The following is a 27,987-nucleotide window of genomic DNA, read 5'->3' on the forward strand; positions in this document are numbered from 1 at the left end:
CATGCACGTGTGTGTAAATGTGTATGTGCAGGTGTGTGCATATGTGTGTGTTAAGTGATGAAAGCAATCCTGCCAGTGCAAGGCAATCAAAACCATGTACAACTTGAGAAGGGGTGTCAATGTGTGAGAAGTAATGCACCTACTATCTGGGGAATATAACTGTAACCCCTTTATACATTACCAAAAACAACAACAAAGCTGGCAGTTTGGCCTATTGGTAGAGTGCTTGCCTGATATGCACAAAGATGGGGGTTCTTTTCCTCAGTACCACATACATAAAAGAAAGCCAGAAGTGGTGCTGAAGCTCAAGTGGTAGAGCTCTAGCCTTGAGAAAGTCCAAGGACAGTGCTCAGGCCCTGAGCTCAAGCCCAGGACTGGCAAATAAATAAAAACCCAAACCAAAAACCATGTACAGCTAGAGGAGTGCTGGGGCTTTTGTGAAGAAGACTCTGCTGGGCAGCTCAAGAGGAAGGATTCCCAGTGAACCAGATAAGATGCTTTACATTCTTCCCTTTTGACCTCAATAGCCCAGAAGCCCCTCTCCGGAGCTGTGACTTCAAACATCGAAACCCTTTTGCTTTGGTCCCCAGGTACCCACCACTACCAAACCACCCTGACATTCTAGGCAGGGGGATTGAGGAGAAGAAAGGGGGAGTCTGTTATGCCCCGCCTTTGTGGTGCCAGAAGGTAGGGGTCTGCTGATAACTGCAGGGTGAGCAGCTTCCCTGGGGTCAGGCCAGCCCTCCCTCCTCAACTCCCTTGTCTGGAAGCCCCTGGATCCACGGGGAACGTGGTCCTGGCCTCTGCTGCTTGGTTTTCACAGTTCTGCTTTAGCCACTGAGTGTTGAGATGCAATCACAAAACAAAGCAAATTCAAAATAAATCTGTGGCAATTCTGGAGCTCAAGACCATAGGGGAAACCAGAACTGAAGTGTCCCAGGGAAGCTGTGAGCATTACAGTACAGTCCCAGAATGGAAAAGAGGGGTGAGAAAGAGAACTGGGTAACTAAGGAGGCATGGTGTTGTGCAGAGCAGGCCCTGGGAGTGAGTGTGGGGCTGACATGCCGGTATGGGGCCTTGAACACGGGGAGCTGTCCCTGAGCATTTTTTTTTTCCTCCAGGCTGGCACTCTACCACTTGAGCCACAGCTCCACTTATGACCTTTTGGTTATTAGTTGGAGATAAAGAGTTTCATAGACTTTCCTGCCCAGGTTGGCTTTGAATTGTGATGTTCAGAGCTCAGCCTCTGGAATAGCCAGGACTACAGATGTATGCTTCGCAGTGAGCTGCAGTGACATGGGGAAACAGCGCCCCCCTGTGGGCGATGCCCAGAGCTGACCTGCCCTCTGGCCACCTGCCTAGGGATGCCAGTGATCCTCCCACAACCCCCTGCATCACTGTTGTACCCAGGGTACAGGTACAGACCTGGGAAGGGAGGCCCGGAGGGCGTGTGGCATGCGATCTGTGGCGGGAAGTCGGCCTCCACGCCACCTACACTCTTGGTTCCTGCTAAGGAGCCTGGAGAGGTCCTGTGTCCTAGGGGAGCATTTCAGCCCTTTGGGACTGGAATCAGCCAGAGGAGGGTCTGACGCCGACTGGCTCCAGCCATGCAGGACCGCCCTGGGCTTCGGGCGCTGGCAGGCGGGCAGCTGGCTTCTCCGAGGTCTGCGATCGCCTTGTGGGCCAGGCTGCAGCAGTTCCCGCTGTACTGGCGCCCTCGTCACCTCCTCCCTGACTCATAAGGCCAGACCCCAGTCCTGACGGTTGCTCAATCTCCAGGAGTCCAGTTCCCGTGGGCAGCGCCTGACCCTGTCTTTTTTTGCACTTCGAAGGAAAGAGCAGATCTTGCACAAGGCACTCCGTGTCTGCCCTCGGCTGCGGATGGGTGGCATGGAGGCTTTACAGCTGCTTGCCCTGCTCTTCATCACAGGTAAGAGCCTTTCCTCCCCTGCCATGCCTTCTTCTTCTGTCCTTCAGCCTAGGGCTGGGATGGGCATGAAAAAAGCTGCGAAGATGGCAGAAGCCTGGCATGCCTAGATGCCCTGCTCAGCACCTTCTCCTCCCCATCTGCCCTCCCCAGGGTCAGAGCCCACGCAGGCCAGCACCCATGTGTGCGGAGGTTGAGATTCTGGTCATGCGGGCGGGAAGGCGTGCTGGGGGTGGCATCTCAGGTCCCTAGCTGGCTGTTGGGCAGGATCTATGAGGACGGATTGACTGGTCAGAGCCACCAAAATTATGAACCGCCTGGGCATGAGACCTATCCCAAAGAGTGTCAGAGATGGGGAAGGAAGGAGAAGAGACCCCAGGACCGCGAGCTGCACCCTCAAGCCATCCTTCTCACACGGGAAGATCTTCCTGACTGTAGCTCTTTTTGTTTTATTTATTTTTTGGTACCAATACCGGAGCTTGAACTCAGAGCCTCACGCTCTTCCTTGGCCTTTTCGTTTGTTGGAAGTCAAAGCTGGCATTCTAGCACGTGAGCCATACCTCCACTTCCAGCTTCTTGCTGGCTAACTGGAGATGAGCCCCCGGGGCTGGCTTTGAACTGCGATCTTCAGATCTCAGCCATCTGAGTAGCTGGGATTCCAGGCAGGAACTGGTTCTCAGCCTGACCTTAACTGTTGCTGGGAGGTGAGGAGTCTGTCACTGACAATGAGTCACTAGCACCCCAAATCCTTGCACATGACTGCCTCTCCCCGTCACAGGCAGGTGAGCGCCCCTTGCTCTCCTTCAATGATGAGGTACACTTGAGTGAGAAGAGACGGGGTGGGCGAGGGCAGAAGACTGGTGATTTGCATGTAGTCCCTGCCCTGACAACAGATGGGCCTCCAAGCCCATCTCTTCCACCCCCCCCCCCAAGAGCCCCAAAATAGCAGCCTCATGTCTCCCTCAAAATAGCTCTGAGACGCATCCTTCTTGAAGGGGAACAAAGCCACAGAAATAGGGAAGCTGGGAGCTAAAGGTCAGGAAAGGGGAGCGTGCAGAGTCCGTGCCAGTGAGGTTGGCAAAAGTGGCAGGGCAGGGAGGGGCCCAGCCCAGTCCCAGAGCTCCGGGGCCACCACCCCTGCTCTCTTCAGAGGCAGAGGGGATGCCGCCTTCTCGTGTGCTAGGGGGAACTAGAGAGGCTTGAGGATCAGGTGTCTTTGAAAACAGGCCCAGAGAGGTCAGTGGCACAGTGAGTAAACCAGACACAAAACTCACGCTTCTTGGGTCGCGGCTGATGCTTATCTGAGCTGTGCCGCTTCCTTCCTCCCTGGGCTCCCCAAAGGCGGCATTTTCTGTCTGTCTGGCTCACGGTATGCAGTAGGTGCTCAATAGATGTGTGGCAAGTGAAATGAATGAACGTCTCCTTTCCAGCACTGTCCAGGGCCCACAACACCATGGTGCTGCAAGGTGTGGCCGGCCGGTCCCTGCACATCTCCTGCCCATATGACGCTGCCAAGTACTGGGGGCGACGCAAGGCCTGGTGTCGCCAGCTGGGTGAGGGGGGCCCGTGCCAGCGCGTGGTCAGCACACACAGCTGGCTGCTGGCTTTCCTGAAGAGGAGGAACGGGAGCACGGCCATCACGGACGATGCCCTTGCCGGGCACCTCACCGTCACCCTGCGCGACCTGCAAGCCCAAGACGCCGGCCTCTACCAGTGCCAGAGCCTCCGAGGCCAGGAGGCTGACACGCTCCAGAAGGTGCTGGTGGAGGTGCTGGCAGGTGAGTGGGAAGCTGGCATGTGCAGGCCGCTCGCCAGGGCCTAGGGGCCCTGGGAACACCTGCCGTGTGGGGTTCACAGATGGCTGTGCAGGTTGCCACAATCCAGTCTAGACAACCCTCGCTGGCTTCCAGGCCCCCTCGTGGCAGGGCATTAGCACCTGCAGGATGGCGTCTTTCTCTACCTGCCATGAAACTGTCAGTCTGGGCCCGGCTCCTCTGAGCCGCTGGGTCTTCTTGCTCCGCTGTCCGATTCATTCACCTGCGAATCCCGCCGGCTGAGGGCGGGAGTCAGCGCCCCTCCAAAAGAAAACACCCTCAAAGGGATGCTTGCTAGTGCCGCCCCTCTCCTAGAGAGCCACCTGCCCAGTGGACCTGGGGCTCCTCTCTACTGACGGGAGATGATGGGGGGTCTATCCTGGTGACCCCAAGGCTCTCCTAGGGGGGTGGAGTGGGGAATCAGGATCCCCACCGGCCTCCGGCTCTGAACTGACTTGGGACCCTCCTTCCAGGCTTTTCCCACCCCAGCACCACGAGGCGACCACTCTGTCTAGTCTGCAGGACACAGTGTGTCACAGGGAAAACAAGTCAGTGTCCAGACCCCAATCTCCACTGTGGCCTGAGATGACAGGCATGAGGGTCTACGGTGGGGGGGCTGGGGTGACTGCAGGCCCCTTTCCTACCCCAGCCCTGTCTTCTCCATAAGGATAAGAATGCAAAAGGTTCAGCCCTGGGGTCCTGGCCTAGTGGTAGAGTGCTCGCCTAGCATGCATGAAGACCCGGGTTCGATTCCTTGGTACCACATACATAGAAAAAAGCCAGAAGTGGTGCTGAGGCTCAAGTGGTAGAGCTCTGGCCTTGAGAAAGTCCAAGGACAGTGCTCAGGCCCTGAGCTCAAGACCAGGACTGGCAAAAAAAAAAAAAAAACTAACAATAACAAAAAACCCATTCAGCCCTGATCAGGGCCTAAGGTCCAGCCAGGCCCACAGGGTTCAGGAAAGCAGTAACACCGCGATGTTACCCGTGCCCACTGCCCCACCTGCTGACCTCTGGCTGGTTCAGATCCTCCCATCTTTGTTTTTTTCCAGACCTGTGAGGAAACAGGGTGGGAGCTGCAGGTTCGCAGAGCCTGTGCTGGCTGTGCAGTGCCAGGGACTAGCAGAGGCTCTCCCTGAGCCCGTCCCTGCTGTCAAAGCGGGGGTTCCCAGTGCCATCGCTGTATAGGTCAGGAAATCGAGGTGCCGGAGGTTAATAAATGAACCACATGCCACGGCCTGTACTCTCAACGCTCCGTCCTCCACAGATCCCCTGGAGCCCCAGCATGCTGGAGACTTCTGGGTCCCTGAGGCGTCAGAGAGCTTTGAAGCTGTCCCAGTGGAGCACAGCACCTCCAGGTACAGGGACGGGGCTGTGACTCCCGCCCGTCCGCCTGCCGTGGGGAGGTGGGAGCCCCTGTAGTGTGGGGCGGGATAGGGTGGTGAGACCCAGTATTGCAAATTCCAGGAGCAGGAAAGGCTCTGGGTGTGGTCTTGCCCACCCCATCCCCCGTGAACACTTACTCTAAGTGTCAAGAGATGGAAATCCTTTCATAGAAGCTAAGAGAGTTGCTCTAGGGCTATTGGTTTGATTCACTGATGAAACATTTACATAGCAAGTGGGGGGATCTGGGTTCAAGTACTCTCCCCCCCCCAGTGTTAATATTATTTTTTATAAGACAACTGAATAAGCAGCCTTGGGGTCAGGAGTTTGGCCTAATGGCAGAGTGCTTGCCTAGCATGCACAAAGACCCGGGTTCAATTTCTCCATATCACATACATAGAAAAAAGCCGGAAATGGTGCTGTGGCTCAAGTGGCAGAGCTCTAGCCTTGAGAAAAACCCAAGGAGAGTGCTCAGGCCCTGAGCTCCAATATTGTTTGGACAATGTCTGACACACTCACACATGCACATGCATGTATTCACACACACACACACACACACACACAGCATATACCCAGAGCACTGCTGAGTGAGGAGATGATACATTTAGGAGGTTGGTGGCAAATCCAAGCCTAGGACTGACTACAGACTCCCCAGAGCTTCACAAAGCCCCACTCCAGCAATGGTAATGGGCAGGGGAGCCTCTGGAGCCCCCAGAAGCTCTTGGCGCCTCTCCATTTCTTCTGAGGACAGATTGTAGTGTGTGAGTCATTACCAGGCCCCCAGCTACCCTCCTCTCTCTCCAAGGAGCCAGCAAGGAGAATCCTCCTTCCTACCCACATCCATCCTTCTGGCCTGCATCTTGTTCTGCAAACTTCTCGCAGCCAGCGCCCTTTTTGCCATGGCCTGGCGTGGACAGAAGCTGCAGAGACCTCCGGCCATTGGGCTGAACAGTGGACCTGAGCCCGGACACCAGCTGCAGACGCTGACGGGTGAGATGGGGCAGTGGCTGGGTGGACTGGGAAGGGATGGGAGACACTGAGTCCTCTGTCTCTTGTAGGGCCAAAGAATACCTGAGAGAACAGGAGGTTGGAGGAGAGGAGAGGCTGGGTGAGGTCCTGGCCGGGGCCACCCCATCTGCATGCTCACCAGCCATCACGACTCCGCCTTCTGCTTTGACTGCCTGCACCCTGCCTGCACCGTGTCTCCTGGGAACCGGAGTGGTGGAGCACCTGGCAGCATTTGACATTACACAGTTACACGCCAACTCAAGATGGCTCTGTTTTTACTGGATTTATTGATTGATTGATTTTGAGCTTCATGCAGGTCTTCTATGCTTCCATTTTGGGAGAATGAATCTGGATGTAAAGATAACGAATCTCTGAATAGGACCAAGGGTCTGAGGGCATCCTGCCCTGCCCTCTCACAGGCTGCAATCTGGCCAATTGTTTCCTTCTCTTCCTTCCTTCCTTCCTTCCTTCCTTCCTTCCTTCCTTCCTTCCTTCCTTTCCTCCTCCTCCTCCTCCTCCTCCTCCTCCTCCTCCTCCTCCTCCACTTTCTTCCCATTCTCTTGTCTTCCCTAGAACCAGCTGCTGTGTCTTGACTGTCCCTTAGCCTCTCTGCTCCTCCCTCTGTGTCACGCTGGTCCCCCTTCCACACTAGGCCTTCCCCACCCACCCCTGCTTCTGCCACCCCAGGCCATCAGTCAGCTGACTCATCCTCTCACCTCCCTGGACCTGTCTTTCCAACTGTCACTTCCCCTCCAAAGAAATAAAAGTCTGAGTCATAGGATCAGAAAACAGAGCTGGGGATGTGGGGCATAGCTATCCATACTTCTCAGTGCCTTGAAAGGAAACTGAGGCTCAGGGAGGAAGAAGGGGTGAGCTAAGGTCCCCAGGAGAGTGTTCAAGCCCAGAATTCACTGACCATTCAAGGTACCCTACCCTCGAGCTCATTCATTTCTACAACACTTCTTTTTGAGCACTCTGGCGATGGAGACACAGCTCTGCCCCGGTGGAGTTCTAGTGGGAAGAGCAGAGCATGCAATAGAGACAGTAACATTGCTGTTGAAGGGTTAAAGGCATTGGAAGAAACAAAGTAGCAACAAATCAAGGGCCCTGGGAGACCATTTTGAATAGAGTGGTCCAAAGGGGTGGCCCGAGAACATCAGAGAGGAGGACTGACAGCAGAGGGGAGAGCCATGACTGCTCCAGGACCTGTCTTTCTACACACACACACACACACACACACACACACACACACACACACACACACACACACACACACACACACACACACACACACACACACACACACACACACACACACACACACACACACACCCCCCGCGCTGGGCAAGAGCAGGTGACCTTCCTGGGCACGACTGTGGGAAAGAAGACACAAGAAGACACAGATGGTCCGTCGCCCATCCTGGGCAAGGGGCCCCAGGCAAGGAAGCCATGCCAGCTGTGTTCCCGCCTCACTCCACACATACCCCGTGCTCTCAGCCATGCCCCAGCCCTGCCTCACCGCTCCCACTTCGGCTGCTCCCAAGGTCTTGTGATCGGGGTCAATCTGGCTTTTTCTTTTGCTTGTCTCTCTGACTGGGCAGTACAGAAGACTTCCTCACCGTGTGTGGAGCACCTGGGGGAGACTAGGGGTTCCCATTAAGCAGCTCCCTGGCCACCTGTTCTCCCCAGGGACACCAGAGTTTGGGGCGTAGCCCTCTTACTGGAGCCTGGTGGCTGCCCTGGCTTCTGGGGCTCTGCTGTTATTGGGAGCTCAGGAGTTCCGTGTTTCCCCGCTGTGCTGTGTCAGAGCTGCCTTGTCTGCCCCAGTGCTTTCCCCAGGAAACTTCCTCCTTGCTGAGCCCAGAAACATGAGACCCCCACTGGAGGCCAGGATCCATCCTGGATGCTTCTCCTCCGCCCCACCAACAGCCAAATGTTGAATCTAGTCCTGAGTTATGCCAGTTAGTCTATTAATGTCAAATAACTTTTTTTTTTGGCCAGTCCTGGGCTTGAGCTCAGGGTCTGAGCACTGTCCTTAGGTTTTCTCAAGGCTAGAGCTCTACCACTTGAGCCACAGCACCACTTTTGGCCTTTTCTATGTATGTGGTGCCGAGGAATTGAACTCGGGTCTTCGTGCATGCTAGGCAAGCACTCTACCTCTAGGCCAAACTCCTGGCCCCAAATGACTTTCTCGCCATGTAGAAGCACCAGCTTGGGCAGGACTTCTCCAGTTCTAGCATGAAAGACTCAGGTTTCAGGGCACGGTGGGTCACCCCTGTAATCCTAGCTACTCAGGAGGCTGAGATCTGAGGATCAAGGTTCAAAGCCAGCCCAGGGAACAAAAGGACCTGAGATTCTTTTTTTTTTTTTTTTACTCCCTAGTATTCTTTTTTTTTTTTTAATTAATGGAAGGGTTGCATTATATTCACCAGATAGAGGGTGCATTACTTCACATACATTGATTTCCTTTCTCATGTCTTGGTCCCCATTTCCTTCCCCCCACCCCAGCCCCTCATCTTGTTTTCCTCCCTTCCCTATCCTATTTCAAATAACCAAATAAACACATATACAATATATCAGATAACAAGGTAAAATACTGTAACAAAATGTGATAACCAAGGGACAGCAAAAGAGATGAAAGATAACATAGTACATTAAGGACAATAATCATTCATTATGTGCCTTCTGTTTCTATATTCTGGAGGTCTGTTCATTTAGCCTCATCTTATATGGCCTTATGAATCTACATTTTGTTCTATTGTAAATCTCTGCTAGGAGAGTCCAGGGTTTCTACTGATTGTGACAAATGAGGGAAACCATTGAGCCTATGTTCCTTTGAGTCTGGCTTACTTCACTTAATATGATTTTTTTCTAAGTCTTTCCATTTCCTTACAAATGGGGCAATGTCATTCTTTCTGACAGCAGCATAGAATTCCATTGTGTATAAATCCCACATCTTGTTGATCCACTCATCAACTGAAGGTCATCTGGGTAGGTTCCATATCTTTGCTATGGTAAATAGTGCTGTAATGAACATCGTTGTGTTCGTGGATTTAGTATGTCCTTGTTTCTGGATGGTTGGGTAAATGCCAAGTAGTGGAATTGCTGGGTCATAGGGGAGTTCTATGTTTAGCCTTTTGAGGCACTGCCATACTGCTTTCCATAGTGGTTGAATGAGTTTGCACTCCCACCAGCAGTGTAGTAGTGATCCCTCTTGGCCACATCCCTTCCAGCATCTGTTATTAGTTTTCTTGATCCTGGCCATTCTAACTGGAGTGAGGTGGAATCTTAAGAGTTGTTTTGATTTTCATTTCTTTTATGGCTAGAGATATCAAGCCTTTCTTCATGTGTCTATAGGCCATTTTAATTTCTTCTTCAGAGAAGACTTTCTTTAAGTCTTTGGCCCATCTTTTAATGGGATGGTTGTTTCTTTGGAGATTAGTTTTGGAGTGATTCAATTTTTTGAGCTGTTGATATATTTTAGATATGAGGCCTTTGTCCGTTGTATGGTTAGTGAAGATCTTCTCCCATTCTGTAGGCTTCCTAATTAATTTACTAGGACCTGAGATTCTTATTTCCAATTAACCACTAGAAAGAGAAGTAGGGATTGACTCTAAGGTAGGGTGGTAGCCTTGAGCTGAAGAGCTCATGGACAGAGCCCAGGTGGAGTTCAAGCCCCATGACCCACCAAAAAAAAAAAAATAGACCCAGGTCCTGGGAAACCACCCCTCCCCCCACACCCAGGGTGTCATCCTCTTCCACCAGAGCTGGTGGTCTCAGGTCCTGCTCCAAGTTTTCCATTTTCAGTGGCCTATGCCAAAAAGAAGGAATAAGGGAGGGAGGAAGGAAAGAAAGAAGGGAAGAAGAGTGTGGGAGAAGGCTCTTCTAGCTCTTTCCTAGGTTTCATGCTTGAGACCACAGCAATGTCCCTCCCCATCCGTCCCCACTCCAGCTTCTCTGACCACTGCTGCCTCCACTTCAGGTCCAAGGTCAGATGGGTTATGACTCATATTCCACCCCACTTCCCATGAACAAGGTCAGCTGCCTTCTGTGTAGAGAGTAGGTTTGAGTCCCAGGAGAGGAACAGATGGAAGGAAGAGGAAGGAGGAAGAAGAGAAAAAGAAAGGAGGAGGAGGAAGAGAAAGGAGAACGAAGAGAAAAGAAAAAAAAGCGAAAATAAGAGAAAAGAGGTGGAAAAGGAACAGAAAGAGTAGGAGGAGAGAAGAGACAGAGAAAGAAAAATATAAAAAGAAGGAATGAGGGAGGAAGAGAAAATGAAAAGAGGCAAGAAGAGGAGAGGAGGAAAAGAAAAGGAGAGAAAGCATTGCTCTGGAAAATAACTAAATCCTTTTCTTTCTTTCTTTCTTTCTTTCTTTCTTTCTTTCTTTCTCTCTCTCTTTCTCTTTCTTTCTTTCTTTCTTTCTTTCTTTCTTTCTTTCTTTCTTTCTTTCTTTCTCTCTTCCTTTCTGTCTTTCTGTCTTTCTTTTTTTTGTTGGTCATGGGGCTAGAACTCAGGGCCTGGGCGCTTTTGCTCAAGACTAGTACTCTACCACTTTGAGCCAGATCTCCACTTCCACTTCCAGTTTTCTGGTGGTTAAATGGACACAAGAGTCTCACAGACTTTCCTGCCTCAGCTGACTTTAAACCACAGTCCTCATATCTCAGCCTCCTGAGTAGCCAGGATTACAAGCAGGAGTCCCCAGTGCCCAGCTCAGAACTAACTCTGCTCTGGGGAAGAAGGGAAAGGATGCAAGTCCATTTCTCTGGCTGTCTCCAGTTTCCAAGGCATCTTTGTTATCCAGTCACGTTCGAGCAACGCTGCATCAGCTTCCGTCAGCTCTTTGCTCACAAGGTCTGCTGGTGAAGGAAGATGAAAATATCCATGAAGCAAAAGTAGTATGCCATGAATAATGAGTGCTTGGAGAATGCGAAGGGGCTCTTTTAATAGTTCAGGAATAAAGAGCAGGAGGAGGCCCTGAGGGAAGGGTCCAGAGTGTCTAGGCAGGACATGAGCGAGGGCCTTCTCTAGGTGCAGTCAAGGGTGGGGCTTGCAGTGTTAACGGAGATGCTGTTCTGGGAGCTTGGGTGGTGGCTGGTGGTGGGAAACTCATGGAGAGATGGCGTTGGGCCCTGAATCTCCCCTGCAGAGCTCTACCTCTTCAGATGTATGTTTCGGGGACCCTAAAAGTCTTCTGTTTTCTCCTGCTCTTCACTGCTGGGGTCCTGTCGCCTTCTCTTCTCCATCTCCGACCAGAATTTGGAAGAGCTCCTATCCACGCCCTCCTGAAGTCTAGAGAGCCCCCCCATCCTGGAGGTATCCCCCAGTCCCTGCCTACCAGACTGTGCTTGTGGTCACTGCAAGCCCATGTGACCGCCTCAGACAGCTGTTTCCTGTTCTGGGGGCTCGGCTGTGCCAGTGAGCCTCCGGCCTCTGCACTGACCTTGTCAACCAGCCATGCTCTCCTGCCGCCTCCTGCTGCTGCTACTGAGTGTCCCAGGTAAAGTCGTGTGGGAGCTGCCACACCTCCCTCTCCCTGCTCACCACGAGTGGGCTTTAGTGGAAATGCCCCCTGCCCGTTGTGGGTGCCAGGGTGGCTGTGTCAGGAGAGGCCTGGGAGATGGCCCTCGCTCCTGCCCTTTGCTCACTCTGGTCTCATTTCCTCCTCCAGGTTGGGGCGGGGCAGGCAGCCTTCCCGAGGTGCTCAGGGTGCCTGTGGGGGGCTCCATTCAGGTGCAATGCCACTACCCTCTCCAAGAGGTTCGGGCTCCCAAGGTGTGGTGTCGGTTCTCCACCCGAGGCTGCCAGCCCCTGGGTTCCTCGGCTGTGGATCGCAGGGCCCCTGGGGACCGGCGGACCTTCCTCACGGACCTGGGTGGGGGGCTTCTGCAAGTGGAGATGGTCACGCTGCAGGAGGAGGACTCGGGGGAGTACGGCTGCGTGGTGGAGACTGCCTCGGGACCCCTGACTCTGCACACCATCGACCTGCAAGTCCACCCCACAGGTGAGTAATCACCACAGCCAGAGCCGGGTGTGTGTGTGGGGGGGGTGGTCCAGGAAAGGGGGGGCCCTCAGGAGGCCTTGGGAGGGAGGGAGGCATCCCTTGACAGCTGTGCTTGGAGCGGAAACCAGGCTGGTTTGGGGAGCCTGTGATAAATGAGCTAAGCAGCTAAGTCCTCCCTCCCCTCCCTCTCTTCCTTCCCTCCACCCCCACTTCCCGGCCAGGGGCCTTCTTCAGGGTTGGGATACCCTTAATGCTTATTGAATTCTCATCTGAATTAATTTTATACATCTTCATTGTGGGTCTGGTGGACATCTGACCAACAGGTGGGATACAATCAATGCCTAGAATACTGCAGCTCATTCAATAATAATAATGATAATAATGATAATAATAATAATAATTTTTAGTTTTCAAATGAATGGGGACGTTCTTGGTCAGTATATAAGCCAAAGCAAACTCCCAGCTCTAATTTCAACAAAAAAATTATTTTTTATCCTGAAACCTTTCTAGTATATAAGTGCTCATTTAAATAAAGCTTCTGTTTTTCTCTTATTAAATTTTCATTGTTTTACTTTCCTTAAGTAATTTGTGTCTGATGCTCAGACAGTAAAATTAAGAAGCTCATTTCTCCTCCCCCCACTTGGCTTTTCCTTCTGAATAAGAGAATAGATCACCATTGGAGTACCTTTAATCCTGAGACTATATTATTTTATACTAAAAAATAGCCTCTAGTTATTCTTTGTTCTCCTTATTCTTGGATCTGGCAAAATTTAATAGGTCAAGGTTATAGCTCTCTAAAAAGGCAAAAATAGTGATACACAAGACTGGCTGGAAAGAGGTCCTGGAGTTTCCGAGCTGCCTTCCCCCATGCTCCGCCCCCCCACAGGGATAGATGGTACAGTTGGCTGCCCAGGCAGGGAGGTAGACTAGGCTGGGTCTGGGGGGGCAGGGGGGACATGGCTGGCAAGGCTTGCTTCTCTCACAAGCATTTAGTTTGAGGGTCATCTGAGACAATCTGATGGTCACACAGAAATGGCACGTATAGCAAGACTGGGTTCACAGCCCTTTCTGGTGTGGACGAGGGTGGGGATGGGGAATGGTGACTCTATGAAGAACAAGGCAAGACCCCATCCCAGATGGTCCAAATGGTCTGGCCAGGCACCTAGTGGATGACCTCACTCAGAGAAGAAAACCAGCACACTGCAGAGATGATGCCAGATGTGTCACAAAACCGAGTCGGGGGGAAAGCTTGACTCTCAGTGTGCGTCATTTGGCATTGCATTGCATTCGGGGTGACCTGGAGCCCCCTAAATCCTGAGAGCAGAGACCACCCAGGATGGGACCCAATATTGCAGGGGTGTGGGAAGACCCCACGAGAGACCCAATGGGAGCCAGGAGCAAGGTCACTGTTGAAAATGACAGCTGAGGAAACCTGTCCTGGTGGCAAGGGACAGTGGGCCCAGATCACTCGCTGGTGTACTGACTTTGTCTGAGCAGTCTGATAGGAACAGAGGGGGCTGGGGTGAGCAGGAGAAGAAGAAACACAGGAGAAGTGAGGGGGACAGAGGGAAAATGGGTATGTTCATAACCAGGAAAAGGCTCGAGGAGTCTATTTTCTAGGCCCCAGGATGAGTGGCCCCCATGGAACATGTATAGCCTCTCCTTCCTTGACCATGCTTCCATGTCATGTACTCATTGACTGTTTCCTTCTGATTCAGGTCCTGGCCTGGAAGAGGAGGAGGAGCAGGAAGGGGAGGAGGAGGAAGGGACTCATTCAATCAGCAATCTGGCTGAGGACCCTACCAGCAGTGCCAATCCCGGGAAAGATGGTCAGCACAAAAGGAGGTACTTGCAAGACTGGAAGAGGGATGGTAAAGACATGACTTGTTTTGAGTTCCAGACTAAATTAAGCAGGAGACATGTATGGCTCCTTCCATCCCAGGGAACTTCTGGCCAGCAGATGGATCCCCCCCGCTCTCTCATGTGGGTCAAGGGGCTTGAACTCTGGGCCTGGTGCTGTCCCTGAGCTCTTCAGCTCAAGGCTACTACACTACCCCTGGAGCCACAGCACCATTTCCCATTTTCTAGTGATTAGTTGGGGATAAGAGTCGCACATTCTTTAGTGTCCAGGCTGGCTTTGAACTGCTATCTTCAGATCTCAGCCTCCTGAGTAGCTAAGATTACAGGTGTGAGCCACCATGCCTGGCCAATGTGTCTCTCTTATGACTCACTGGAGTCTGCCCTTTTCATTCCATTCCATCTCTCTGTCACCTATGGCTTCCCAAAGAATGTGGCATGTCTTCCACTGCTTGCACGGCTCCCAGCTGGCAGTTTCTGCAAACCTAAAACCATTTATTCTTTTCTGTCCCTCAGCATCCCTTTGATCTGGGGTGCTGTCCTCCTGCTGAGTCTGCTGCTGGTGGCTGTGGTGCTGTTTGCTCTAGTGGTTAGAAGGAAAGGTATGTATGTCACAGTCTGTCCAACTACCCTGGCCTGGCTCTACAAGCAGAGTATCCACCAGGAGTCTAGGCGGCTTCCTTTCACAAAGGGATGTGTTTAGACTTTAGGCAAGTCTGCACATCCTAGGCAGTGGCCAGGGGACAAAAAGGGAGGAAATGAGTCTGTCAGGTGGGACTGGGGAAGAAGGGCCGTGGGACTGGAGAGGGGATAGAGGAGGCAGGGAAAGGGCTCCGGGAGCAGGTAGAATGGAGAAACAAATGAGTGAGGAAATGGAGGTTGTGGGGAGATGGTGAGGCCAGGAGAGTAAGCTGAGTCGGCTCTAGGAAAGAGGGTGCCAAGACTTCTGGAAAGAGGGAGGAAGGGAGGAAGGGAAGGAGGGAGGGAGAGAGCTTGGAGCCAGATGTGGAGATGACAGAGCTGTTCTTGTCTATCTGCCAGCAAACAAGCTTGGGGTCTGTGGCGGTTTGCAGAAAAGCAGTGTTTCAGGCACGGTAAGAGGCCTCTGAAGGTCCCCAGAAAAATTCCCCAGCCCTTTCACCTGGCATACTCATTGAGAGGTTCCAAGATGATGGGATGCAGAGAGGACAGAGACCCAGTCAAGGCCCAACCCCTCTTTCTAGTGCTGTGAACTTAGCCCCAGTGAGTTCTTTGGTGTCTCACCTTCTCAGATCTGAGGAGTACCTTGACAACGTTGGACACAAAGCCCTTTAGCTCACTGGCATACTTAGGATTTGAAAGACAGAGTTAGTGAGCTCTTGGGCCTTCCCTAAAAGGGAACTGAGATAGAGGAGGGACTCCTCTCCTCCTCTGATTTCTCTGTGTTTGCTACAGGACCCCTCCTCCGCAATCCACCACATCAGTGACTCTGGACCAGCTGCGGGGTTGCCTTCGGATGTACCATACGTTAGGCTGGACTCACCACTTTCCTTCGAAAACAGTACCTACACAGGTCTACCTCTTGATCCCCCTGAAGGGGAATCTCCACCGTCATCCCTGTCCTCAGTGCCTCCTAAGGTTCTGATGTCCTCCACAGTCAACTTCCCAGGAAGAGACAAAGATAGAGGAGCATCCAGTGAGATAGCCCAGGATCCACCTGCAGCTCGAACCTCACCGAGCTAATATGCTCATACTGATACTCAGGGAGCCCCAGGGTTCATGCATTCTCCAACTAGCTTGTGTCCCAGCTGAGCAACAGGGGATGTTGGGATGGAATGTAATATCCTGGAAAGTTGTGCTTGGATCTAACTGAGGTGTATTGTTCCCTCTTTCATTACAATGCCAGGGTAAATAAACTCTAGAAAAGGATATGCAAATGCTTAATGATTGTGTGTGGGGGAAAAAAACTCAAGTTTGACTAATCTTTGGGTCAGAGTGTGTATTTCCTCTCTTGACTTTCCTGCAGCAGGGAACAATTTCTTCCCTAATCGGAGCACTGCAGTGCAGGTGGATTTCAGAGACACCAAAAAGACTGCTTGCAAAGCATTTTCTGCCTCTCCCAGGTGCTGAAGTGCAGATTCACTGCCTTGAGTCAAGAAAGCACTGCCAGTTTCTGCTTTGTGCCTAGTGAAGAAGAGGCATGTCGCTGTGTAGCAGCAAGGATGGGCATAGGACAGTTAGTAATGGGTTAGAGGTGAACCAGGACTGATGACGGGTGTGAGAGGTGGGACTGAAAAGAAACTGGAGCAGGGACATAAATGGAAATAAACACCAAACCTCTCTCCCAAAAGAACAGATGATTTCTAGCATTGGAAGATAAAGACTCATGTAGATACCAGTTAAGTGGAACTGGCTGCCTCTCAGAAGAGGAAGAGGAGGAAGTGGGATAGGGGAGGAGGAGGAAGAGGAAGAGGATATGAATAAGACCTATGTCAGGTAGAAAGACTGAATTCACAATAAAGACATTTCCCGCAAGAAGTTCAGGCCCCGTTGGCTTCACTAATGAATTCTATCAGACATTAAAAAAAATCAAAGTAAAAGATTGATTATCCACCAGTCAATAGAATCTTCTGGAGACAGAGCTGCGATAGGTGGAGAACAGTGCATCTGTATGTTGTGATGGTGATTTGAAGTAGGCGATGGGGAGAAGCTACCATTCACAATAGCGAATCATTTAAAAAATTAGAAAAAATTGGAGAGCAGGACAGAGGAAGAGGAAGACTGCCCTGGAAGGTAGAGTGTCTCATGTGGACTGTGGATTACATACAGCTTCGGAGTATGAGGACTGGGTTAGATAATGGAGTCTTGGAAGTGGGGCTATGGCTCAAGTGGTAGAGCGCTAGTTTTGAGCTGAAGAACTCAAGGACAATACCCAGGCCCAGAGTTCAAGCCCCACCACCATCAACAACAACAAAAATGGAGTTTCACAGTGATCAAAATGCATTGCACACACAAATGGATTTGCTGGATAGTGACCCATTTGTACAACAGAGTAAAAAGGGAGTCTCAGAATACATACACTGTAGTTTCAACTACAAACAGAGTCTGATTTGGAAAATAAAACAACAGAAAATTTAGACAGTGAAATTATAACAGTGACATCTTAGAGGGAAGGGGTGACGATGAAAGAAGATAGATGCAGAAAACCCAACTAATGCTGATTGTAATACTGAAAAGATGTGCAGTCCAATCAGACAGGCATCCTGGAGCCCGCATGGCATAACGGCACCTGGGAAAGTTCTTTTCCTGACATTTGATCCTGGTGCAGTGGCAAGAACTCACTATGAAACATTCCTAGCTGAGTCCACAGCTTTAGGAATCAAAAAGTCCCTCCCTTGTCCTGTCTCTGGGAATCTACAGCTAGGAGCAGGCACTTATCCCACTGAGGGCTGACCTGGAGTGTGGATCTGGCTAACTATGAAAATGTCACAATAAAACCTTTTTTGTGTGTGTGCTGATCCTAGGGTCCTCAGGCCCTGAGCTTTTGTGCTCAAGGCTAGTGCTCTACCCCTTGAGCCACAGCTATAGTTCTAGGTTTTTGAACCACAGTCCACAGATCTCAGCCTCCTGGGAAGCTAGGATTAGAGGCACGAGCCTCTATATTTATTTTAGTACCAAAAGAGATATCATGAGAAATCTGTTGTTTACTATTCCTAATGAATGGATATAAAAATCCTCTCGCAAGCATCACATGGGAACCAAAAAGGTTATATGCCATAATAAAATGTCCCAGAAGTATAAAGTTGATACCACACATAGTATGTGTGAGAAGACAGGAAGGAGGGAAAGGTTGAGTGAGGAGAGGGAAAGGAAGGCAGCTAGTCACATACTCACTATGGCAAGTTCACTGGAATCATGCAGCACAAAGGGGAACTCGGAATTCACCTCCCAAAGGAATTCCTGACCTCTCAGGCATTCATTACCTCTCCAGATCAAGGGAGGCCCACGTGCACTGCTGACCTCTACATAATGCCAGCCTCTTTGTTGGGGTTGCAGCTCTCCATTTGCTAATGGACCTCACCTTACATAGGATAGTATCAGATTGTCTCAAAGCCTCCTGGATCTCTCTCAACCTCAGGTTCTAACTTCTGCTACAGTTGTACTCAGGACTCATGTCCTGGTATGCTTTAGAAACATAGCTTTATTTGGACAAAGATATAAACAGCAGTGATTATAAAAGGCTAGTATGTTTGATATGTACCCTATACATATCTTTTTAAAGGGGTATTAGAAGCATTTTCTTGTTATATTCAGTAAGAAAATCACTGTTCTTTCTTTACGTTTTTTTCTTGTTTTCTTGTTATCAGCCACTCTATCAAATTCTGAAAGAAATATCATAGAGAATATCAGAAACCAGATCTGCAAAAGGAAAAAGTCTTCAGGGCTCTGAGGAAAGGAATTAATTTCTTTCTTTTTCTTACCTAGAACTTTTACTTTCACAAAAATGATACTGTGACTTCTAAAATCTTCTTCCTTTCATATTCTGAGGAAACTGCCCAGTTATTTAAGCTAGAACCCAGGAAAAACTTTCTATGCCTAAGAGTTATAGATGCTGAAACAAAAGGACTGAGGCTTAAGAAATTAAAATATATATATAGCCGGGTGCGGTGGCTCACGCCTGTAATCCTAGCTACTCAGGAGGCTGAGATCTGAGGATCGAGATTCAAAGCCAGCCCAGGCTGAAAGGACCTGAGATTTTTTTTTTTTTTTTGCCAGTCCTGGGCTGGAGATCAGGGACTGAGCACTGTCCTTGGACTTTCTCAAGGCTAGAGCTTTACCACTTGAGCCTCAGCACCACTTCCAGCTTTCTTCTATGTATGCGGTACTGAGGAATCGAACCTGGGTCTTCGTGCATGCTAGGCAAGCACTCTACCACTAGGCCAAACTCCTGGCCCCGGACCTGAGACTCTTATCTCCAATTAACCTCTAGAAAACGTGAAGTGGGGCTTGGCTCAAGGGTAGGGCAGTAGCCTTGAGCTGAAGAATTCAGGGACAATGCCCAGGCCCAAGAGTAGGGTGAAAGCCTTGAACTGAAGAGCTCAGGGATGGTGCCAGGCCGAGTTCAAGCTCCATGACCCACACAAAAAATAGTCTATTTGGGCTGTATCAGCACTAAGAGGGGGCTCTATTTGCTTCTAGAGGAAAGACTAACTCCTTACTACATGTCCCATTTCATTTTTGGTGTACAGCTTTCAACTTACTTCTAAAATATTGTTTTTCCCTCCTTCCACAGAAGGATTCCAGTAAAGAATTCTTACTTTGTAGTCGTAAGTTTGTTTTCCAAAGGGTTGTTTTCCTCCATGAATTCTCCCTCTATTGAAACTGTGGCCAGGCAGGTATTAAGAGGTCTGATCATATTCGTCAAGGCCATGGATTCTCTCTTCCCACAACTCATTGCAGTGGCCTTGAGCTTAGACACCCTATGGTGATAGACGGGGCAGGTCACACACCGAGAGAAGAAGTCCTTAAAGTACTGAAAGGAAAGAAGAATTAATTAGGTCTGTCATTGGTACTTTTCCCAATAAACCATCTTCGCAGAATTTACCATGGTCCCTGTCTAACATACTCAATCAGAGCTAACAGGAAAAAGTAAGTCTGGAAATGGGTGCTGCACTCAGAATAGACTGAGCTATGCATGAAGATCTGGGTTCGATTTCTCGGTACCACATACATAGCAAAAAGCCGGAAGTGGTGCTGAGGCTCAAGTGGTAGAGCTCTAGCCTTGAGAAATCCAAGGACAGTGCTCAAGCCCTGAGCCCAAGCCCAGGACTGGCAAAAAAAAAAAGTCTCAGAATAGACTGAGCTATAGAGTAGATGTACTGAAGAAGAGCCAAATATTAATATTATAACGATGTTGGGTAGTATGCAAAGGGGGGAAGTGAAGGATCCGTGTCTCAATCTGGATACAAGACTATATGGAAAGGAGCATAAGGTAGGAAGATACTTTCTAGCTAGAGAAACAAGGAGTTTAAGAGCAAAGGGAGACCGAGCAAGCAAGGGGAGGTGCAGGGAAAGATTCAGGGTGCTCAGGGTGTCACAGGGAATTAGGTGTCAGTTGAACAGTAGAGAAATGGCTACCTGGAGGGTTTGTCTATAGGACTCTGAGGAACTACGCTTGAAGGTACCCTTTGGCATTTTCTGCAACATGAGCACATTGCACTCTAGGAATCGAACAAAGCCATGTGAACCAAACAGTGAGGCATTGGTTCTTTTCACCAACTGGCAGGCCTTGGAGAAGTGATGCTCAAACAGGTTCCACTGTGAGTTCTGGGCAAACCTGGAAGTGAAAGTTACAATTCTCAGATCTGTTCTGTTTGGCAACTATGGCTTTCAGTTAGACCTGTGACACAGGAGTGGCAAATGTACATGTAAGGACAGTTTAGAGTCTACTGGTGATTTGCAGCTATGCCAGGGTCTACTCTAGAGAGTACTGGGATTTGAAGTCAGTGCCTGATAGGCACTCAACACCCGAGCCCTTTTGCTTTGTGCTTGCTTTTCAGATAAGATGTCATGATTTTGCTCAGGCAGACTTGAATGGCATGTTCCTATGTCTGCCTTCTGAGCACTTGGGATTACCAGCCATACCTGGCTCCTCTTTTTTTGTGTATGTGCTGGGGTTTGAACGTAGGGCCCTGCATTTGCCAGGCAGGTGCTCTACCATTTGAGTCACACCTTAGCTCTCTGTCTAGCTCTTACATGTAACCCTCAACCTCTGGGCCTAAATCTGCTAAAGGACACTAAGAACTTGCTAGTAAGATACAGTAAATTTGGGTGTCGCCCAAATTCTCTCCTTCCCCACAGATCCTGAGCGAGACATTACCATATGGCCAGGGAAGAGTGGAGCCCCAGCATGATACCGCTCTGAGAGGTCAGAACGCAGCTGTGCTCATAGTGTTGGGTGAAATCCAGGCACTCACTGAAGGGTCGACACAGCACTCCTGTAGACAGAGAAGGTAGCCAGGCTAGTAGGGTATGTGGTAATATGGGAACTGGGGTATAGATGTGACGCAGGCATCCTTGAATCACAATGTACTTCTCCAACTTTAGGTGACAGGGGCCAGGAGCAGAGACTACGCCTGAGGGACACACCTAGGGCCCCCACCAGAGTTCTGAATCTCTTAGGACAGCACAGTGCTGTCCAAGGTTTACCTCTTCCATAGAGAAGCAGATCTAAGCAAGCAGAGTAGAAGCAGGCCAGACCAAGGACATCATGGCCCTGAGAAATGAGCATCCACTGACTCTCCAGCACTTGGACACACAGATGAAATCTGCCAAAACACAGAGCCACTAGGACAGTTGGGAGTGGGAAAGATGGTACAGAACAGGAGGGGATCCTCTACCATAAAATCCACCTGGCATCTTTGAGATCTCTTCATGTGTGTGTATGTATGTATGTATGTATGTATGTATGTATGTATGTATGTATGTATAATTCATATAGAGAGCATCTGCATCTTGGACAAAACATATCTCTAGCTAAAGGAGGTAGGAAAAGGCCCAAGGGTATAGATACGAGCCACTGCCGATTCCTACTTCCCATAGGAACATGGCAGGGGAGGATGCAGGTCTACTCTGCATTTCCATTCCTAATCCCCTGCAGAATGATGCTCCCTGGAGGAATCAGGGCACAGTCAGTAGTAGTGACAGCATTGTGGAAATGAAACAACATCTCCCCTTCTACTCCAAACTTCTCCGGGAGAATATCAACCCCCCGTATGCAACAAACAATCTTAATACTTCTTTCTCAGAAATGTAGATCTAAAGAGAACTGAGAGAACCAAATTATCCAGAGCTGGTTTCTTGAGGTGTCTGCATAATTCATGGGCTTGAAAGCCTAAGGAAGTAAAAGAACAATGTGTGAGGTCTAGCTGTGGATGTGGACTCTGAAAGCCCTAGGCCCACTAGTGCCAGCCCTATTACCCAGCTTGATGGAGAAGTCGAGATGGCCGAGGCACAGCTTGGTGTATGCCAAGGCCTGCAAGAGGTGAGCTGTGGACAACAGTCCCTCCCTGGAGAACCAGCACAGACTGCTCTTCTGAATGGCCACCTGTTCACAGTGCAGCCACTTCTCCTTGTTCCCCATGTTCTGGGAGAATCGGGAGAGGTCCAGGTAGGTAGAGACAACCTGAAGGGCGGCAAGTACATTTCCATTACACACACGTGACCTTTTCATGCGGTCCCTGTGCTGGGGAAGAGCCTTTGTTTGATTATGCCTTGCTGTTCTCTCAATCCTGAACGATGCTTTTGACTCTCCTTTCCCACTTTCCTCCTCTTCAGGTAGGGAAATGGTTTCTGCTACCCCTACTCTTAATTTTATTATTCCCACCACTCTTTCCTCCCCACTTCTCCCCCCTCCCTTCCTTGCATCCTCTCTCCCTCTTTCTCTGTTTCTATCTCTTCCTTCCTACCTTTTTCTTCCTTCCTCTCCCTCCCCCCTCCTCTTCTCCTCCCTCCTTCCCTCTTTCTCCACACATTCCTCTTATTCCTCTTTAAGGACTTTCCCCTTCAAAATGATGATCAAATTACTTCCCATTTTCTTGAATTAAAGCCTCTCTCTGATTCTCCATTATTAGTGTCCTTCAGGAATGTTGCCTATAGCTCTACCACAACTAGGTATACATTTGATGTATTACTGGCTCTCTTCTTGTATGTCTGGCAAATCATTGAAAAGTTCCGTTGGTCTTCATCACTTTGAATTTTTATATTAGAGCTATAAACTCAGCCTTGAACCTGCTCTCTTTTCTATATTCATTCCTTTAATGTTCTCACCCAGTTTTATGACTTTAAAATAGCATTTACACACTAATGGCACTCATAATTTTATTTTCAGTTCAGACCACTCCTGTGATCAAATTACCTTCCCACAACTCCAGCTGGATGTCTATAAGCATCTTAAACATTTCCCAAGTCTTGTTCCCAATCTATCACTAAGTTTTTTTCTTGTTGAATACTTCCTGATCTCAATTAAGGGCATTTTTGTGCTCTGGATATAAACCTTGGGATTATTACCGACTTTTTTTTTTTTGCATCCCAGAACAGATTCCTGTTATCCATATGATCAGTTGGATAAAAGACAGAAGTCAGGATACTAAAATTGGGAAAAGGTTTCCTTTTCCTTTTTCCTAAATCAGTGGTTCCAGTCCCTTTTTAGATCTTGGTCTTGGGGCCAGGAGTGTGGCCTAGTGGTAGAGTGCATGCCTATCATGCACCAAGCCCTGGGTTTGAATCCTTGGTACCATATACATAGAAAAAATCTGGAAATGATGCTGTGGCTCAAGTAGTAGAGTGCTAGCCTTAAGAAAGCTCAAGGACAAGCACAGGGCCTGAATCCAAGCCCCAGGACTGGCAAATTAAATTAAAAAATGAATTCTGGTTTTCTAAGAGAGTCTGATGAAAGATATGAATGGTCTCCTCCTTGACCTCCTACTACCCACCTTCTGGACCCATACACAAATTATACACTTAGTTCACTTGAATCACACGTATTCTATACTTGGAAACTCATCGATAAACTTCAAGTTGAGAAACGAGGCTCAAACACATGAGCGGTCTTGGTAATTGGGGAAATCATGATAAAAACAGGACCTTGGCAAGGTCTTTCCTTTTAGTAACTAATGTTTCTAAGTAAGGTCTGGGTGTGGCTGACCTGGGTTTCATTTGCAGACTCCTTAGCTGAGTTCTTCTGCATAAGAGTGGCTAGGTAGGCAAATCTGCGGCTGCTGGCTGTGGCCTCCAGGTTATAGAGCTGCCAGAGCAGGGAGAGGCAATGCACCCTCTGTTGCAGGATTGCCAGCTGCTTCTTGCTGTTGTTAAGCACAGGGTGTTACTTATGCCTCTTCTCTTCACCAGTGCCCAACTTTTCCTTCCTATAAGAAACTGCACCTCATGTAGCCATGTAGAGAATGTCAAACCAGGAATGATCTGGTTTGACCTGGAATCCCCTGCTCCTAACTTAAATTCCACCTTTAGTTCATCCCTCATGACCAGAAGAGAAATTTTTGAAGAAGGATTATTTGAATCACTATTTTCCACTGTTAATTAGCTGGGTGAATAAGTGAACTGTCTCTTATATACTGAACTTTTATATACTGAATGTATTGTGTGCCTGTTTTGTTCTGTATTTGAGGAAAATGAGGACTCTTAGGTCAGTACATGCTGGGTCCTAGTGTAGCTATAGTGTTCTGTAGTCCCAAAGGGAGCCAGGACAACATGGCCAGGCTTCTTACTTCTCAGTGAGGCAGTTTGGAGGATGTCTCAGGGAACTGGAATACCAATACTTTTCCAGAAATCTTTGGAAAAGAACACCAAACCAGGTCCATGGAAAACTCCTTTTTAGCAGACGCAGGGCTTGTCTAGCCAATGTTTTGGCCAAGGTGATGTGTCCCATGTTGAAACAGACCTGGAGATGGGAAAATAAGAAACAGCAATGTAAATACGTCAGGGGTATCATAGCAAGGTTTTGGATATAACATCCCAGCTGTCTAGGTTGGAGAGTAGCCTGGTTAGTGGTGACATGCCAGTAACACATACCAGTAGCAACAGCAGTGAAAGGGTGAAGAAACAAGATGGTGGAGAAAACACCTTCCATTCTCATTTCCTACACATGTGTCAGTGGGCAGAAGAGGAACATTCTAAGTTAGAAAGCAATGTTGCTAGAGCAGATAACACTGTCATCTGGGCAGACACTCAGTTGTTCTCAGTTACCAGGAAGTGTGTGGGATATCACCAGCCCCTCCACTTCAACACCACCCCTTGGTGCTCCCCTGCCCCCATCTCCCCTTGCTTAAAAGACTACGCCACCACAGAGGATGTAAAGGTCAGTGCTGAGGAGCAACCTGAGGTTATTCTAAACCCGCAAATCCTAAGGCTGACTCTCCTAAGAACAGGACGAAGTCTATATGCTTCAAAAGACCAATCTCAAGAAAGCCACACAGTAATTGCTTTGCATAGGGAAAAATACTTAGTTTTGCTCCAAAAGTACAAATACTGTAATACTCTAGACAAGTCTAATATTCCCTTTGACTTACCCATGTTAGATTTATTCTTATAACCAAGTTTTTCTAAAGATTTACATTAAAGCTAGTTTATATCCAATGTGCAAAGGACACAAATGGATAATCACAGGAAAATAAAGAAAACTTATCAATAAGCAGCAGTTTACTGAAAGACACATTAAAACACCATCTGATTTTAAGGACTAGCAAGTTTAGAAAATTCTGATAACATCTGGTGTTATGAAAAGGATGAATGGGAAAAACTCAGTGTAATTTTTGGCAGGTCCCTTGGTGACACCTTTATTAACTGTAAAATTGTTAAATCTTCTACTTTAACATTTCTACCTTTGGAAGTTTCTCTTATAGAAAGGGGAGAAAGAGATATTTAGCAAGAACATTCACTGTAGCTATGTTAGAAGTAGAGACAATAAAAATGCATAAAGAAAATGGAATAAACTATGGTATATCCACACAATGGAGTTCTCACCAGCTACAGCTCTGTGAAGGGGCCAATCACACAATACACTACAATGTTAATGTACACCAATATGCAAACATATTCAATCTTCAAAAGCCAGCTGCAGAAGAGGTGGATCATATGCATGTACTGTTTATTATAGAGCACATGAAATGAGTTAATGAGTTAGTAGAGGTGTTTTCACTTTCTATATGTCTGTACTTCTATAGATTTTTAAGTCTTTCTTTAATTTTTTTTATTGATCTTGGGGCTTGAACTCAGGGCCTGGGCACTGTCCTTGGGCATTTTTGCTCAAGGCTAATAGTCTACCACTTTAAGTGTCAGTGTTACTTCTGGTTTTCTAGTGGTTAACTAGAGATAAAAATCTCATGGCCCTTTCTGCCCAGGCTGGCTTTGAACTGAGATCCTCAGATTTCAGCCTCCTGAGTAGCTAGGATTACAGGCATCAGCCACCAGCACTTGGTATGTCTTTAATTTTTTTTTAAAAAGTTTTTGTATCTTTAAGTAGTTGTAAAAAGAGACTTCTATAGCTGAAATCAGTATAACCTTCATGATCACATTATCACATTTGTAATCATGCACATTAAAGAAAGGTCTTAAAAAGACAGACTAGGGTACCTCTCAGGGAGACATACTTAAAGCTACAAGGTCACCCCCTGCTCTCACCTCTGACCGGAGACGGCAGAAAGTGGCTTCCTCAAACTGACAGATCTTCATTTTGCGCCTTTTCAAGAATAAGAATGCTGAAGGTTGGCCCAGGAGACTGCTTGCTTTCTTCAAATAAAAGAAGGCCTCCCAACAGGACATGGATAAGAAATGGAATTGGGATTAGGATGCTACTGAGGACCAGACTGGGAGGAAGGCCGGTGAACAGGTTGTGACCATGATCCAAGTGTGAGAGAAGGTGTGTTCTCAGTTAGAAATAGGGAGCTGGCATGCCTGCACACAGTCAGGGGCAGTTCCAGCCCAGCTGGTGCACTTTCACCACCACACTCCCATTTGTCTTCTCCTACATCCCTTCCAGTACCTTGTCCTCCCATTTTCCTCCAATTCCTACTCCTGGTTTGTTGGCAGTGACAAGTGTCAAAGTCCCAAATAAAAGGGCTCAGCTCAAAGGCAGACCACAGAGCTGCTCACCAGGTAATTATCTGGCAGGTCCAGGGAGGCAGCAGCGGCCTCCAGCAGGTAATAAAATGTGCAGGTGGTTTCTCCAATGATGAGGCAGTGCTGGATGAGTGGGGACAGGACTAACATCAGGATTTGTCTGCAGTAGCAGGGCAGGTCTTTCTCCAGGTTGTTCTGAGCCATTTGCCTGTTTACTTGATCCAGGAATTCCCTCTCTGTTCTTTGTGGAGAGAAGATGAAGAACTGAGAGTGGTCTCAAAGCTGCCATGCTTGTTGGGCCATTACCAAGTTTCAAAGCCAATTTTTTCCTCGGAAGTTTTTCATATAGTTCACTAAGTCTATGAGTATTCTCCATCACTCCCTCAGTTTTTGTAAGCCACAGAACAGAGCTGTGGTTTGTGGGTGAGGGGAGTGTCCAGTTTAGTGGCCATCTGCCACTTACCCTGACCCTCCTCTCCACCCTCAGCACCGCCATCTACCTGCAGTGTTGACCGGAGAAGACCTCCTGACTTCTGAATGTTGTTTCTTGGAACTGAAAACTATCTATACAGGCAATGAAAAACAAAAGATTCTCTTTCATTATACATGTTTGGATTAAATAAACCCCTGTAACATTCCTGACTACTGTTTCCTCTGTAACAGATAACAAAAAATTAAAATTATACATTATAAACTCTTCAGTGAACCACAGTTTGTGGTTCCCACAACTTTCCTCATTTTCAGTGTCCCACTCAAAAACAAAGGTTCCAATTTAAAGAAGACAATATTTGTAATACAGGAAAGAAATAAAAGATTGTTTCCATTCTGGTTTGCTGGGTACTCCTCATAGTGGAAACCCATGAATATATCTGGTTCAGGCTCATAACTGGGTCAGTGTACTGTGGAGCCTACGGCCAAGTGAAGAACACTACGAGTACAAAAGGTGACAGTTCACTAGCTGACTTCAAGTAGCCTTTCCCTGCAGATCTGACTCCTGTCACCACCTTCTGCCTCTTTCAGTTTACCTTGGGGAGAAGGCAGTTGTAACTTGTCTGTGGTCACTTGTGTTAGCACTGAGCCTGTGTCTTTGTAAGTACAGAATCTGGGGATCCTGCTGGAGCTCTTGGCAGAAGAGACTGCGAAACGATGAAATGGGACAAAGTCCTCTCTGTGGCAGCTGTTACAGCGGCAGGCCATGTCTTGGAGAAAGCAGGCACATTCAAGATGCAGAGCTATCTGTTGTTCCTTGGGCCACAGCTCCCAGGCAGCTTCACGCAATAGAGGCATTCCAAATGCTAGCATGTTAGTTTGAGAAAGGGGCTTTTCCTCTGGAAGTCTGACAAGAGAAGCTGAGCCAGCATCTGAAACTTTGGAAAATCCAAGT

At 48.6% G+C, this 27,987-nt stretch overlaps 3 protein-coding genes across 7 annotated transcripts in view; 2 read left to right on the plus strand and 1 right to left on the minus strand.

Annotated features, from left to right (window-relative positions):
* Positions 1 to 3,364: 3,364 nt before the first annotated feature.
* On the plus strand, positions 3,365 to 6,308 carry Trem2 (triggering receptor expressed on myeloid cells 2). Its single transcript, XM_090355309.1, has 3 exons — positions 3,365 to 3,705; positions 5,006 to 5,096; positions 5,927 to 6,308. The coding sequence occupies exons 1-3, from the start codon at positions 3,381 to 3,383 to the stop codon at positions 6,159 to 6,161; spliced, it is 651 nt and encodes a 216-aa protein (XP_090211435.1). The 5' UTR covers positions 3,365 to 3,380; the 3' UTR covers positions 6,162 to 6,308.
* Positions 6,309 to 11,552: 5,244 nt separating this feature from the next.
* Positions 11,553 to 15,924, plus strand: Treml1 (triggering receptor expressed on myeloid cells like 1). The gene is made up of 6 exons (XM_090355310.1): positions 11,553 to 11,627; positions 11,799 to 12,131; positions 13,850 to 13,976; positions 14,505 to 14,590; positions 15,030 to 15,082; positions 15,423 to 15,924. The coding sequence occupies exons 1-6, from the start codon at positions 11,585 to 11,587 to the stop codon at positions 15,708 to 15,710; spliced, it is 930 nt and encodes a 309-aa protein (XP_090211436.1). The 5' UTR covers positions 11,553 to 11,584; the 3' UTR covers positions 15,711 to 15,924.
* A 2,256-nt stretch (positions 15,925 to 18,180) lies between these two features.
* The window catches only part of LOC150047709 (adenylate cyclase type 10-like), a 29,232-nt gene continuing 19,425 nt past the window's right edge, over positions 18,181 to 27,987 (minus strand). For 2 of the 5 annotated variants that reach the window (XM_090355702.1, XM_090355699.1), the window contains 13 exons: positions 27,629 to 27,970; positions 27,104 to 27,167; positions 26,637 to 26,844; positions 26,166 to 26,291; positions 24,254 to 24,426; positions 23,674 to 23,830; positions 21,948 to 22,152; positions 21,765 to 21,861; positions 21,177 to 21,295; positions 20,848 to 20,965; positions 20,106 to 20,304; positions 19,286 to 19,500; positions 18,181 to 18,349 (listed from right to left, as the gene is read on the minus strand). In XM_090355702.1, coding sequence (XP_090211828.1) covers positions 18,343 to 18,349; positions 19,286 to 19,500; positions 20,106 to 20,304; positions 20,848 to 20,965; positions 21,177 to 21,295; positions 21,765 to 21,861; positions 21,948 to 22,152; positions 23,674 to 23,830; positions 24,254 to 24,426; positions 26,166 to 26,291; positions 26,637 to 26,844; positions 27,104 to 27,167; positions 27,629 to 27,970 — 2,030 coding nt within the window. In that variant the 3' untranslated portion in view covers positions 18,181 to 18,342. Of the gene's footprint in view, positions 18,350 to 19,285; positions 19,501 to 20,105; positions 20,305 to 20,847; positions 20,966 to 21,176; positions 21,296 to 21,764; positions 21,862 to 21,947; positions 22,153 to 23,673; positions 23,831 to 24,253; positions 24,427 to 26,165; positions 26,292 to 26,636; positions 26,845 to 27,103; positions 27,168 to 27,628; positions 27,971 to 27,987 lie in introns of those variants that run through there. The other 3 variants (XM_090355700.1, XM_090355701.1, XM_090355703.1) reach the window with 3 other exon arrangements.

This window comes from Megascapheus bottae, chromosome 22, assembly GCF_031878675.1.
Source record: "Megascapheus bottae isolate mThoBot1 chromosome 22, mThoBot2.hap1, whole genome shotgun sequence".
Taxonomy (NCBI): Eukaryota; Metazoa; Chordata; class Mammalia; order Rodentia; family Geomyidae; genus Megascapheus; species Megascapheus bottae.

What these genes read in the sequence shown, in the direction of transcription:
- Trem2 (XM_090355309.1), top strand. Translation starts at nt 3,381, where the DNA reads ATGGTGCTGCAAGGTGTGGCCGGCCGGTCCCTGCACATCTCCTGCCCA. An exon ending in GCTGGTGGAGGTGCTGGCAG is followed by an intron (nt 3,706 to 5,005) that starts GTGAGTGGGAAG and finishes CGTCCTCCACAG; the next exon opens with ATCCCCTGGAGCCCCAGCAT. An exon ending in GTGGAGCACAGCACCTCCAG is followed by an intron (nt 5,097 to 5,926) that starts GTACAGGGACGG and finishes TCTCTCTCCAAG; the next exon opens with GAGCCAGCAAGGAGAATCCT.
- Treml1 (XM_090355310.1), top strand. Translation starts at nt 11,585, where the DNA reads ATGCTCTCCTGCCGCCTCCTGCTGCTGCTACTGAGTGTCCCAG. An exon ending in GCTGCTACTGAGTGTCCCAG is followed by an intron (nt 11,628 to 11,798) that starts GTAAAGTCGTGT and finishes TTCCTCCTCCAG; the next exon opens with GTTGGGGCGGGGCAGGCAGC. An exon ending in TCTAGTGGTTAGAAGGAAAG is followed by an intron (nt 14,591 to 15,029) that starts GTATGTATGTCA and finishes TCTATCTGCCAG; the next exon opens with CAAACAAGCTTGGGGTCTGT.